We start from the raw sequence: 13,992 nt of genomic DNA, 5'->3' as shown, positions 1-13,992 counted from the left end.
AAGAAACTGTGATCTCCATGAGCACTTCTGAGCAAGGAGGAAGTCCCTGTAGGTTAGCCAGGCGGGTGTACCGAGAGACCTACACCATCCCTCAGACTCGCAGGAGATACACCTGCCTGTCCTCGTGGGCTCAGAGGCAGTAGTGTGTGTTGTGATGTTTGCTTTCTTAAGCTGGTAGCTTAAATGTTTCCTTGTCACTCCATACACTTTGGAAATGGCAGTTTATTCCATGGAATTCCATTCCATGAAATGACCAAACAGGGTTCTGTTCCCCAAGCGTCTCCCATGTTTAACTGCTCTCCATCCTTCTCTCTTTTCTCTCAACAGAAAAAGGAAAACCCAACAACTAAACTATGTAAATGACTTTGTAACTTCCCATAGCTGGCTTTGGGGTACAAAGTACTGTTCTGGGAAGTTAGAAATGCATTTCTTTAAGCCTGGACTGGGCAGGCATAATTGGAATGACACTCATCCAGGTACCTCCCAGAATCAGAACCCTGAAAATCCCGCATTCACCTAGGTCACCAGAGTGGCGGAAGCCTACTCTTGCCGCTTTGAGAAGGTTGTGAGCACATGTGGGAGGACAGCGGCCCAGGCATGGTTCCCTGTTTCTGGGGGCGTGCACCAAACATGCCCGGGTGATCTCACACGTGAGCGGGGGCCGGTTTTCACAAAGGATGTGACCTCAAAGCGTGTAACTCGAATTTCTAAAATTCACAATTTCTAAAGATGCTGCCAGTTAGCCAGAGATGTAGAAATTGTTTCTGTGTAAAGGGAGCTTGTTTACAGGGAATCCTGGTTAATCCTTTTGTCCTCTGAGTGTCATCACACCCTCTCAGGGTAAGAGAAGTCTCATAAGAGCCGGGATGTTAGGACACAGACCGCCCCTGTCAGTCACATCTCAGGTCGAGGTGAGGGTGGAGGGTGAGAAGGCCAAGACGGCTGTGACTTTGGAGATTAACGGAGATAGGTTGTGGGACTGCCTGAGCTAATCAAGGGGTGAGAGAAGTACAGCTTCAGTTGGAAGGGCAGGAGATTCTAGACTTATAGGAAGGCATTAAGTTGTGAGTGGGCGAGCCAATGAAAGAAGTCTTCAAACAAGTGTCCCTCCGATAGGTAAGAAGTTGGGCACTCAGACCATACAGTGCGTGGTCCCAAGGATCCTAGCCCGAGGCCCCTCATACTTCACCACACAGGAGTCACTGAGGAGTCTGCTGGAAAGCAGATCCAGCTTTAGCATCCATCCAGAGATTCTGCATTTCTTGCAGCTCCCAGGAGTGGTGACGGCTGGTTCAGACACCACATTTTGAGTGGTGAGATCCTGGAGGTCATGTTTGTCCAATGTGGAGTGGGGGGTGGTTCCTGAGAGCATGGGCCAGTCAGGCCCAGGATGTGATCCTCCTGCTAGACCAGGGGTGGCCTCGGAAGAGTGGAGAGAATTCAAAGCCAGGATGAGCTTCAACTGTTTTTGGCTTAGGCTTTTAAGAGTGGGCTCTCAGGACCAAGTGGCTTTCATTCCGTTCCTGCTTTAGTATACAGTGGATGCCAGAGCATGGTGTGTGGGTGCCAGAGTGGGTAGGGTGGTGCAGCTAATAGGCATTACAGAAAATGCAGGGGAGATACCAGCAATTATGACATGGAAAGACGAGGGCTCTGGAGCCAGCCTGCCGGGGCTCAGATGCCAGCCCCACTGCTTATCTGCAGTGTGATAGTTTTTTAATTTCTTTGTTCCTTAGCTTCCTCAGCCATAAAATGGGGATGATGGTCCTAACCTCATAAGGCTACTATGAAGATAAAATGAGCTAGAACAGGGGCCAGTATTTAGAAAACGGCTGTTATTACCAGTGGCCCTTGAAGCCGCCACGTGCCTCCCCTACGTCTTAGTCCGAGGTAGCAGCAGCCTGACCTCTCCCTCCTTCTAGGCCCACCTCTGAGAGCAAAGGCTGTGTCTTATTCCCCTCTGTGTGTCCCCTCAGTGCCTAATGCAGTTCTTTGAAGTTACTGCTGAATGAATCATAAAAAATTGTTCTGTCTCAGGAAAAGATTGAGATCCAGAAACAGCTTTACCCCAGGTCTCCAAACGCAGGCTTCAGCTGGTGTGGCAGCACAGCCTTTCCACTAAGCCCTCTGGAAGTCCTCAGCTTGGTTTATTTTTGGATTGTGTCTCCAGAATATGTCAAAATAGCTTCCCCTGCAGAAGGGGAAGGATTCCTATGCCCAGATCCTCAAGCCAATCTGAGCCATCACTGTGGCCTCTTCTGGCACTGCATTCTTGCAACGTGTGGGGGAGGAAACATTGAAAAGAACATTTGTTTAAGTAGCAGAGTCTACTGCCTACAAATCACTTCGTGGCCTGAGAGCCCTGTTGCTGTGGAGTAGATTACAGTTCTTCAGGTAAATGTCAGGATAGGGGATCTTCTAGCAACATTCTTTTGTAGATATGAGAGAAGCAAGGTACAGGGGAAGAAAACAACGTAAGGACTTGCTCTAAGGCTGGTTTGGTCTGGTTTAGAAATTGGCTCCTCCTTTGTTCTTCCAGATGGGCAATTCATGATCCCTGACTGCATCTGAAATCACAGGCGGCCAGTTTGGGGCAAGGTTTGGGGACAGAGAGATGTGAGACTTTTGTGTGATCTTGGGGAATCACTTTACCTCTGGAACTTGGTTTCTTGGTTTGTCAAGCAAAGATCAAAACTAGGTGGTTTTTTAACCTGAAATTTCTAAATCTAGGTCATACATTCTGAAAAGATTCCTTCAGCTGCCGTTTCCATTGAGTATGGTATTTTGAAATTTGCCACTAGAGGCCACTGCGAATACAGTTTAGCCTTACGGCTTCTTTGAAAGGTAGGTCTCCCGATACCTTCCATGATTCTAGGCCAGGCCTGCCATCCTCGGAGGTAGAAAACCAGCCACTGCTCAGAGGAGGTAGAAAACCAGCCACTGCTCAGAGGAGGTAGAAAACCAGCCACTGCTCAGACTGCGAGGGCCCAGAGCTGAGGTGTCAGCCTGGCACTGAGCAGGCTGAGGATGGCTCTCTGTCAGCAAGTCTGACCCGCCCCCTTCCCTGTCCTGGCACTGGATGGAGGAGAAGCCTCTCCATAGGGAGGCAGGGCGAGCCCTTGTGACCAGGGCCTGATGCTGTAGCTTGCCTCCTCGTAGAGGGACAATTCCCTATAAGCCGCTTAATATTTCACTTTACAGTTGAATTCCTTTACTCGACGGTAATTTTGGAGCCCTGTTTTACACCCAGCAACAGCAAATATTTTCATGGAATCAGAGATAGTCAATCAGAGGGAGCCTTTCAAGAAAATAAAAAGTTCTTGTTGCCCTTTCTCTGTTCCATGGTTTAAGGAACCATCTTACATGTATTTCTCTCTTGATCCCCCAAACCAGCCCCAGAGGTTGGCATTATTGTGTCCATCTGCAGGTGAACAAACTGAAGACCAAAAGCAGATAGCCCGATGGCTTGCACAGAGTGATGAACGGATGGAATCATGGGCCCAGGACTGCATGGTTCGCAGAAAGCAGGGCTAGGACTTGAACTGGGAACTTCTGGTCCCAAGTTCAGCCCTCTTACCTCCTCCTTTGACATACAAAGGAGGAAGGTGAAGTGAAAGAAAGAAGATGGTTTTGTGGGAAAGCAGGGGTTGGAACTGGATGTCCTGCCTCACAGGTGGGACTGTCATACCTACTGCCCCATCCTAGAGCGTCCACAGGCCAAGCTGGCTGGGAGGCCCAGCCTTGCCTGTCCCCAAGGTCCTTCCAAGCAGAGCCTGAGCCAGGCCCGCCAAGGCCTAGCAGGGGGAAGGGAGGAAGGGAAGGAGCACAAATGGCCCTAATCAGTGTGTTTATTGGATCATAACTGTAGTAGCCTCACCACTCAGCTAATCACACAGAAATCACTTTCCTCTCCATGAGGACCTGGCCACAGCTCCATTAGAAGCTGCTAGGCCCGTACCTGTGAAGAAGCTCCACACAGCAGAAGGGGTGGGGGAGGGGGAGCAATATTTCTGCTTCCTCATTACGCTGACGGGGAAAATGGCCATTTCACATTCACTGCGTAAGGAAAGTCCCCAAGGGAAAGGGAATCCAAGATTCACAACTGTCTTTTTGGCAACATTCAGCTGTAAGAGCAAATGTTTCTTTTGTGCTTCCCTTTTTGAAAGCATTTGTGATACTACTGTTAAAGATAAAACCAGAGAAGGAAAGGACCTCGTGTTTGGGGAACATACCGGGGGCCAGGGGCTACACACATGATTCCATTTGATCCCCTGAGGCCTGTGCGCAGGCAGCGTGCTGTCCATTTCACACACGAGTCCACTTCATGGGTGCAGGCTCCAGGTGGCCTGGGTCTGCCGTCGCCCTCCGCCATACCCTAAACTCCCACAGGGATGGCTTCCTTACCATTCTTTCCTCCCTCCTCCAGCTCAAAAAGTATGGAAACTGGTCTTCAAGCCAGATCACTGTGTGACCTTGACCACCTTCCCCCGACTCAGTTTTTCCATCTGCGGAACAAAGGGTCCGGGCCACAGCGGTCCCTCTGGTCTAAAGTTGGACAATTTTCTGATGGTATTTTTCTTTCAGGTAACTCCCAGCACATCCTCATCTCATGCCCACTTGGGGGAGATGGGAGTACAGGTACTATTAACCCCATATTTTAAGCAGGTGGAACCTGAGAAGCAGATATACGGTGAGGGGTTCAAGGTCACAACATGAATGAGAGACAGGAGAGACACGGCACTCTGCCCCTTGCCCCCAGGCAGGCGGGCGGGCAGGCAGGAGGCGGCCTCTCAGAGGCTGTCAGCCAGCAGCAGCTCCCCCAGCCTGACACCTGAGCCTTGCCCTGGCTCCTGATAGAATTATCAGAGAACTGGGGAACACATACTTCCTGTAATCAGGGCAACTTTTCTTAGCCAGGGGTGGAGGAGGCAATATGTGAAGTGTGTCTGATGAGCTCCCCATTCCAGTGCAAGGCCCGGAGTTAATGAAGCCCAGGGAAGTCACAGCAGGCAGCTGGAGATGCAGGCGCACTCTGGGGCTGGGGCCGCCAGGACTTCAGCTTCTGCACAAAGCCAAGCTGGCAGCATTTTGTTCACATTTCCGTTTTCTTCATCAGGCAAATGCAGGCAGCTCAGCATGAAAATGATTTTATAGCTTAAAAAACCCTGTTTCACCCACAGTAGCTTTCCAGGTTGCCCCAGTATGGGCACAGCCAAGGGAGATGCTAAGGAACAGCCGTGACAGAATCTGAGGGATGGTGTGAAATGACAGCCCCTGACCTCTGACTTCCACCCATCAGCCTGAGGTGGGGAGGGCAGAGAGTCCTGAGGTCTAGGTCCCATTGCAACTGAGGCAGGGGAGAGATGAGAGGGGTTTCTGCAAATGGAATCGATCACGGCCTTCCAGGTGAAAATCCAGCTGTTCCCCGCACCCAGGCATCAAGCGTGCTGGTGGGAGGCTGGGCCTTCAGGGAGGGGCACGGTTTGCTTTTAAACTCCTAAAGAAATGTGAGGACTCAGACTCCATTTCCCAAGGTGCTCAAACAAGAGGAAATGGTTTTATATCAAGTGGAGAGAGAGTTCAGGAAGCCCAAGAGCAGACTAGCTGACTGTGGGATAATGTTTTCAGATGTAATTAAATCCAGCCAAAAGCAGGAGGCTGAGGCCTGGCAAAGGCCAGGCTTTGGAGGACCGAGGTCCAAGGACAAAGGTCTTCAGGGGTACCCCCTGCTAGGGGGATGAGGAGAAAAAAGAAGTGTTTTGGGGGTTCAGTGGAAGGAGAAATGCAGTCAGGTTGGGAGAACTCAGGTAGCTCCTGGAAGGAGACAGTGCACATGAGAGGAGACGACCGGGGCCTGGCGGAGAGCGGGCAGCGGCAGGAGCAGCCAGGGCAGCCCGCACAGCTGGCTCTGGGTGGGTGTTAAAGCCAGATGGGGGCGTGGGGAGAGGTATAGTCACCTCTGCCCTTGTTGTGAAGGGCCCAGAGACGGCACATAGGCATCTGTCAATGAACGGACATTTAAGGGGACCTATCCCTTGAAAGAGCTGCAGTGAGAGAAGAAAAGATCCTGGAAACTGATTTAATCAGAGGTCCTGTTCACTTTTATCTGTAGTTGCTGCCTCTTGGCAAAACAACCTTGGGCGAATTTCTTTCCCTTTTTAGGACTCAGTTTCCAAATCTATAAAATCTCGGTGAATTGGATTATCTTTAAAGTCCTCAACAGCACTGAGGTCTCTAATACCACAACTAACAATACTGAGCTAGGTTCAATGAGGGGTGGGGGTTGGGGGGGGTGACGGGCTGTGGTGTCTGTGTTGGACACAGTGACAAGTGGGAGGGTCAGGGCCCCAAGCAGAGACCATGGGGTGCTGGACTGGCCCTGTGGACCTGTGAAGGTGGGGGGCCTGGGCCACGTTGGCAGACACTGAGGCTCCTGGACGGGCCCTGAGTGAGGACTGGAAGGAGGCAGCCAGGTGTCGGGCAGACAGGGGCCTCAGACCCACAGAGTCCTGGGTTTGCACGCCATCTCTACCACTTACCTGGGTGAGCCTGGGCAAGTTAAGTTACTGAACTATTTCAGACTTTAGTTTCCTTATCTATAAAATGGAGCAGATAATGCCCATTATTCTACAGATACCTAGAAGAAAACTCAAAAGAAGTGCTCCAATCCACTAGATGGAGCTTTCAAGGAGACTGGGTCTCCATCATCTTTATTTACAGTTGGTCCAGCAGAGCTCAAGGCACAGAGAACTACAGGTTTGTCGAATGGACTTGCTGCGAGGATTAAATGTGTGATGGATGTCAAATTCTCACCTCTGTGCCTATTACATGAGAGGTTCTCAGTAAGCAAAAATAAATTCATAAGAATGCCTTCCCTTCTCTGTGGTCCTGGCCAAGAGGGCCCAAAGATTTTCCATCTGATAGTTGTCAGTTCAACAACTGAATTCATAGCAGATGCTCGATAAATGTTTGCTGGATGGAAGGCTAGGGGAGGTACTGGGGTGCGGGCAGGGACTCGGGCCCTGTTCAAAGGGTTGCTATGAAAGGGTCCATGTTTCTGGGCGGTGGACTTTTTATTTTGCTATTTGACAGATTGAGAACATACTCTGTCAGGCTCTGTCTTAGGAACTGGTAACGCGACAGCGAATAAGACAACATCCTTGCCTGCATAAACCTGGGTTCTAGTGAGGGAACAGGCAAGAATAATGCTATGAGGAAAAATAAAGGAAGACCAGGAGGACGAGAGTAACAAGACAGTGTGTGAGACGGTGTGGTCAGAGGGGGCACTCAGGCAGAGACCTGGGGGACCCAGAAGCGAGGGTTCCAGGCTAAGGGCACAGCGGGTACAAGGGCCTGAGACAGGAGCCTGCAGGGCCCATGAGGCCAGTGTAGCCGGAGTGGGGCCAGTGAGGGGCAGAGAAAGGCGTGATTAAGTAGGAGAGGTCAGGGAAAGCGGTGGGGACAGAGCCTGCAGCCCAGTCAGTCCTCTTCCTGCACAGTGAGGTGGGAGGCAGGGGTGGGTCTCAGGTGGAGGAGAGGCACAACCTGACTTTGGTTCCAGTGGATCCCCTGGGTGGTGGGAATATTCCAGAAGCTGTACTGTAAGGGCAGGCAGGCCTCTCTCTCTCAGAAAAGCATGAGTGGCTGGAAGGAAAAGGAGGACATGAGAAGTGTGAGAGGTAGTCAGTGCCCACTGGGCTGCAGACAGATGCCAGGGTGGGGCAGGCCAGGGTGGGATGGGTGGGTCCTAGGGAAGGAAAGGCTGCAGGGCCAGCAGGAGGGCCCTGGGGCTCCCCTTTGTCCAGATGAAACATGGACGGAGCTAGCTGGTGCTATGATCTGGGAGAAGAAGGGAGGGCCAGTGTGGGGTTTTGGTTGGGATGGTGAGGCATCTGGCCAGTGAGACTGCCACCCTCCAGGAGGAATGGGGGTTGGAGGTGTGGAGACCCCTGTGGTGGACTTTTACCTCTTCCTCTACCCAAGAGAATGTGGCTTCTCCCCATGCCTTCTCAGTCAGGTGCTCACTGCTCTTGGGTACCTGCCCTTGCTGTTATTAGTGGAGTTTCTTATCAAAGAAAGAGTCAGGTGATCTTGAGTGCATCATTCTCCCTCTCTAAGCTTTTTAGTAAAAGAACAGGCTTAACATAGATGGTCTCCAACCAAGCCCCTTCTAGCATTTCTATGAGTGGATGGAATCAGACACCGCATCTCACCCATTTCCTTACTATCATCGTGGTTTCAGGTTCCTGCCGTGCCCTCTATATTTCCTTCTCTCTCCTGGGCTGCCATGGATGGTGGGGCAGGGTACTCACCACACAAGGACACCCTGCCAAGGGAGTAAGTGGAGGCTCAGTACCAACCCACACTCTGCCCTATAAGCCATGTGCCCTGGCTGGCTTGGGGTTGCACTTACCCAGGGTAAAAAACACCTTTTTCTAGTTTGTTCTAAGGTGCAGTATGCACAGCCCCCACTGCCCTACCCCATGCATGTTCCTTCTTCTCATCTTTTCTGTCCCTTTTCTCCTAGCATCCCTCCAGCTTCACACAGGAGGATCCAAACTCAGCGTTTACATGGAGCCTTGGCAGGGAGGGCAGCAGCTGCGTCTGCGAGGAGCTCTGCCTCCGAAGCCCCGTGGTGCTTTTCCTCTCCTTATCAATGCTGAGAGTTGCTTCTCAAAATTGCTCAGCCGTCATTAACACCATGGATTAGGTCAGAGGAGAGCATGTTTGCAGTCTTAGATGCACAGGCAAAATGCTGATGCTGATGATTCCAGATCTTCTGGGCATGGCCCATTCCGTGCTCACAGTTCTTAATCAGAGGGACGAGTATTGGTTACACGGCGGGGTGGGCCAGGGCCGTGGGTGGCTCTAATCTGGCTGCAGCACCTGCTGACCTGTGTGGACATCACTGGGGACCTCAGTTACATCCCTTAAAGGAGAAACGCTATCTGATGGCCATGCCCATGGGCTGCTTTTGAACCATGAGCAAGTCATTTGAGCAGGGACTGCGAACATTTTGCCCTGGGCCTGATCCACAAGTGTTGTGTTCTGGGGCTCACCGGTTGACGGTGTAGTTGGGGAGTATCTTTCAGATCAGCCTGCCCTGTGTCCTCTTCTGAAAAGCCTCTGTGCCTGGAGGAGGTAGAGGCCTATGGCCTTGCATCGTGGTCCCTCACTTCTCGGGCTCATATTCTCCCTCTGTGACCCACCATGTGCTCCAGCCACACCAGGGCCCCCAAACACAGCCCTCTGGCCCTTAATCAAGCTAGTTCTCTGCCAGGAGTGCCTGTTCAGCCTTGTTCTCCAGGTGGAAGTTCATCATCTGTAGCAGCTGCTGTCCTGTTAGTGCCCTAACTTTACCTCTTCTCTGTGCGCTCCAGCCCCATGGCCAAGTGCCAGTGCTTGTGTGTCTGCCTGAAGTTTCTTCTGGTTTCTGGAACCTGCATTGCCACTCTGTGCTGGTCAGGCCAGAAGGGCCAGGGAATGAACACCCTCCAGAGGCAGCCCTCGGCCACTGAGCCAGTGACTGACTCCAGTTGCTGTCTGCACGCCCTGCTCGCCTGCCCCTCTGGCAGGCTGAGCTTGAAGCATGGTCTCATTCTCAGCAGAGATGGGTCCTGGTTGTCTGCCGTGATAACTGGCTTGATCAACCACCTTACTGGCTACCGTCCCTGTCTCACCCCACATTCCCCACATAGTGTTTTCTTAATCTCTGAAATACTCTACTCCCTTTCAAATCTTGCTCTCAGGGTCTGCTTCTTAGGGAAACCAGACATCATCTTCATTGTCCTTTTCAATGTCACCTCCTGTTTCTAGTTTCCCTTGACCCTCCCTGTTCCCACTCCTGGGCAGAGCCATCCTGGGTCATGCTTCTCTATGCCCAGGGCCCGTAACACCTCAAAGGCACTGCTCGCATTGCACTGGGGCTGATCCGCATGCATATCCTGGGCCCCCACTAGCCTGGGGACTCTCTGGGGACAAACACTGCTCTTTTGGCATCTTTATTCTCTGAGCTTAGGATGCCACCTGGCACAGAGCAGGTACCTAATACAATTTTTTGACAAAGAGCCAGCAGTGGAAATGCCATGACCAAGAGGGACTGGAGAGAGACAAGTCGAGAATATTTCTAGAAAGAGACCCAGGGGCTTCAACTACAGATGCTGTCACATAAAAGGTTATGTGGTAGAACTTCAATGTGACCACCACATGAACAATCTTCAGTGGCTCCCTGTTATAGCCCTCCCCAGCACAGTAATGTCAAAAAGAGCTTTTAAGTCGCTCAGCTACCTGGCCCCATCCAAAGAGGCACTCCAGTCTCTTGTTCAGAGTCAGGCTTTGGTTTCAAATGGCCTGGGTTAGAATTCTCACACTGCCAAGCTCTCAGCTGGGTGATCATGGGCAAGCTACTTAGCCTCTCTGGGCACTAGCTTCCTTATTTATTAAATGCAGATAATAATACCTCACACCCACGATTACTCCGAGGATTTAGAACTGTGCATGTCTGGCCTAGTGTAGGCTCTTTGAAAATATAATGATGGTTATCGTTGTTATCAAGGAATTTTCCCAAGTGGCCCTTGCACAGGCCAAGAACACAGCAGACACTCAGTAAACACTAGTGGACTGAATGAATAATATATTCCACAAGTGCGTTTGGAGCAGTGTCTAGGACAGATATGTGGGGGTAAGGGTGTGAAAGACATAGAGATTCCAAGCCCAGTTTTGTATTCCTCAGGAAAGGAGGTCCAAATTATTCTCTTTGCAGAGAGCCGCGGCCTGACCCACAGTGGGGCCTTCCGGGCCAGCCGTGCCGCCATTGCCCTGAGAATGCCAGCGCCTCTGCCCCTTGCCGTAGGTCTCAGGTGGCAGAACCGAGTCCAGCCGGTACCGTGCCATGGGTAAAAGGAAAACACTTAACCCAGGCCTAGGAATGTTTCCGTCCTTGGATCTTTGACTCTGGCTGTATCTGATGCGCTGGGAAATTGACTTCAAACACAGTCTCCACGAACCAGTGAAGGGCCAGCTGCCAAAGCCAAGACCCAGGGCACGTGGCTTTGCCTAGCCTCGGGATCCTGGATCCCCGGTCCGGCCCGGCCCGGCCCCGCCCCGCCCCTGCCACAGAGGCGCGTCAGGTGGGCGGCGGAGGCGGCTCGGTCTCAGCAAAGCTTCGGTCCAGGCTGAGGAGGGGCTGCGGGAGGTTTTCTGGAAACGAGTTCGCGCGCGCATCCCAGAGAATTTGCCACAGCGCTGCGGCCCCAGGCCCGGAAGGGCGAGCTGGGACAGGGTGGGGCCTGGCCGGGGAGCGGAGACGCCTGAGAGGTGCCTCAAAGGCCCTCTCGCTCCCAGGCCAGGGATCAGAGCCCGGTGCACAGCAGGCGCCTACTCCGTGCTGATGGTTTAGAAGCCCGTGGAGCGCTAAGGCCGCCCTCTCAGTCTAGTGGAGGAAGCTTCTAGACCCGGGGCTGGCTCAGGCGTATGGTCATGAAGGGCCAGGCATGGGGAGGGCGCTGGCGCGTGGCGTAGGTGGCCGACAGCGTGGCCAGGCCTGGCGGGAGCCGGAAGCGATGGGGACGAGCCCAGGCAGCGACCCCTCCTAGGCCCAAAGGCGCTCACCAGAAAACTGAGGCGGCCCCTCAAGGCTCTAGGGTCGCCCCCGCACACTTCACGCGGGGGCATACTCGGCGGAGAACTCCCCAACACTTTTGGTATGTGTGTGGGGTCTCTTCTGTACATGTACCCCGCCCCCCACCGTTTAGACCCTTCTCAAACAGGTGCCCCTCGGTTCACACAACCCTCCCCCTCCCCCGCCCAGGTGGAGCCCCCGCAAGGAGGTGAGGGATTGGGGATCCGCGCAGATGGAGACGCGCACCTCCAGGACCACCTCTGGCTGCCCCCTCCAACCTCCAGGCTCCCAGCATCTGGAGCGGGGCCCCCACGCCTGCCACGCGCGCACACACAGCCACGCTCACACACACACTCGCCCCGGCGCGCAGACCCCGCCCGCGGCCCCGCCCCGGCCCCTGCGGGAGCCCCCTCCGGCGCTCACCGCACTGTTAGCAGCCCGGCCGGGGTGGCGGGAGGCAGCGGCTTCGGGCAGATTTGATTTTCCCGCAGCTCCGGTGACCCGGAGCCGGAGCCCGAGCCGAGGAGGTGGCGCTCGCAGCCGCGTCCCCAGCCCCGCCGCTGCCCGCGCCGAGACCCAGGAAGAGGCGATCAGCCCCGGCGCTGTGGGCTCCACGCTCCTCGCGTCCCGCCAGCGCCGCCGCCTGCGCCCCAGCAGCCCCCCACGCCCCCTTTCTCTCTTGCACCCCTTCTGCCCCCGCCCGAAGCCGCACGCCCCTCTCCAAGGCTCGGCGCGTCCCTCCCGGCGCCCTAGCCCCGCGCCCCTCCGCCTCGCCCAGCTGCGCCGCAGCTCCCTGGGCGCCTCGCCCCTCTCCGCTGGGCCCCCAGCCTCCTCGTCGCGGTCCCCGCACCCGCCCCTGGATCCGCGGCCCCCGCTCCTTCCGCCCCCCTTCCCTCTCTCACTTCCCACGCCCCCTCTTCGAGCTCCTCTCTCCTCCCTTTGCCGCCCAGCCTCAGCTCCTGAGTAGGGGGAGAGCCCACGGTTTCAGTTGCTCCGAAGAAGGCGTGAATCGCCCAAGGGTTGACTAATTCGGGGTGAGGGTCGCGGTGGGAGATGGAGCCGCCCGAGGACATGACGTCGTTGAGCGAGTTCGACTCGTTGGCGGGCAGCATCCCGGCCACCAAGGTGGAGATCACCGTGTCCTGCAGGTGAGCCGCCCGCTGGCGGGGGTCCCCCTGTCCCGCCCGTGGACCCGATGCCCCGGGGCCGCGTCCTCGCCTCCAGGACGCACCCCGCCTCGGTCCCCGCCTGTCTAGCAAGAGCCCCGCGGGTGGCGACCACGGACTAGAAGCCAGGCTTGGGGTCGTATACCCGAAAGTTTGCTCTCGGGGCTGTTGCTTCGAGGAGAGATGGAGACGCAGGAATGGGGGCCAGGCTCCCGAGGCGGGAGAGGGAGGGAGTGAAAGGCGATACCCGGGTCTTCGCTCAGGTTATTTCTCATCAAATCCTCCCCAAACCGAGGAGTGAGTGATCTGCCCCATCCCTCCTAGGCGTGCCCAGCCCCTGCCTTCCTGCCCTCCTTTCCTCTCTTCTCCCCACTGCGCCCTTATCCTCTCCCTCCCCACCCACTCGCCGTCCCGGACCCGGGATTCTGAAAGCCTTCTCACCTCCAACACCAAAACTGACTCCTGGAAAAGGATCAGACTGACTCAGTCATAGAGGTGTGGATAACTGATGACAATTTTAGTGGTACCATTAAAAAGAGACAATAACTTGGGTACACAATCTTAAGCCAGAGGACTAGATCACTGAGTGTGTAATTTTAGAGTCCAGCAGGGGAGGGGGAGTGTGTTTGTGGGCTCCCACCCCAAACTCCTCAGTCACGCCACGCAGACTTTGAGGGTAACTTCGTCTCAGTGCTGGGTATCTGCCCGGTTCTCCTCTCTGAGGGGAAGGCTGCCCTAAGCAATAAGGGGTGTAGGTGAGAATGGGGGGACTTTTCCCTAGTGCAGTCACCCTGTGGCTGGCCTAGGGTGACTGTCTTGCTGCAACTGTGGGGGGGGGCGGGGCGCTGTGGCCTAGGCATAGCCCACCTCCAGGTCCCCTGAGAGGCCATTCCCTCTGCCCCAAGTGACTTGAGTCCTGGCTGTGCCCTTGTTGCAGTTCACCCACCCCATCTTCTTTTCTAGGGCCCGTTTGGTCAGACCCTTCACCCACCCTCAGAGCCCCCACCCCTATGTTCTAGGCAGTGGGGAGGCGGAGACAGAGCCAGAGGACCTGTGTTGGGGGGTGAGAGAGGGAGGGGTTGGGGGGTGAGCGAGAGTGAGGGTTGATGTCAAACATAACTGCCCCCCTGTGCCGGGCTCCCGCAATGACTCCCATGTGTCACTCCCACGGTCCCACACACGGTGCTGTCAGAATCGTCTCCCAGC

The 13,992-nt window shown here is 54.6% G+C and overlaps 1 protein-coding gene across 4 annotated transcripts in view; it reads left to right on the top strand.

The window, feature by feature from the left end:
• Window positions 1-12,466: 12,466 nt before the first annotated feature.
• CPNE5 (copine 5) overlaps window positions 12,467-13,992 on the top strand; it is an 86,713-nt gene continuing 85,187 nt past the window's right edge. For all 4 annotated transcript variants that reach the window (XR_006786144.1, XM_045843119.1, XM_045843117.1 and 1 more), the window contains exon 1: window positions 12,467-12,768. Coding sequence is in view for 3 of the 4 variants with exons in the window: in XM_045843119.1 (XP_045699075.1) it covers window positions 12,674-12,768 (95 nt within the window). In the remaining variant the exon portion in view is untranslated. The remainder of the gene's footprint in view (window positions 12,769-13,992) is intronic.

This window comes from Phyllostomus hastatus, unplaced genomic scaffold, assembly GCF_019186645.2.
Source record: "Phyllostomus hastatus isolate PE091 unplaced genomic scaffold, TTU_PhHast_1.1 phas_contig_40, whole genome shotgun sequence".
Classification (NCBI taxonomy): domain Eukaryota; kingdom Metazoa; phylum Chordata; class Mammalia; order Chiroptera; family Phyllostomidae; genus Phyllostomus; species Phyllostomus hastatus.
The sequence above is the reverse complement of the archived record's forward strand: the minus strand, read 5'-3'. Positions and strand labels throughout refer to the sequence as shown.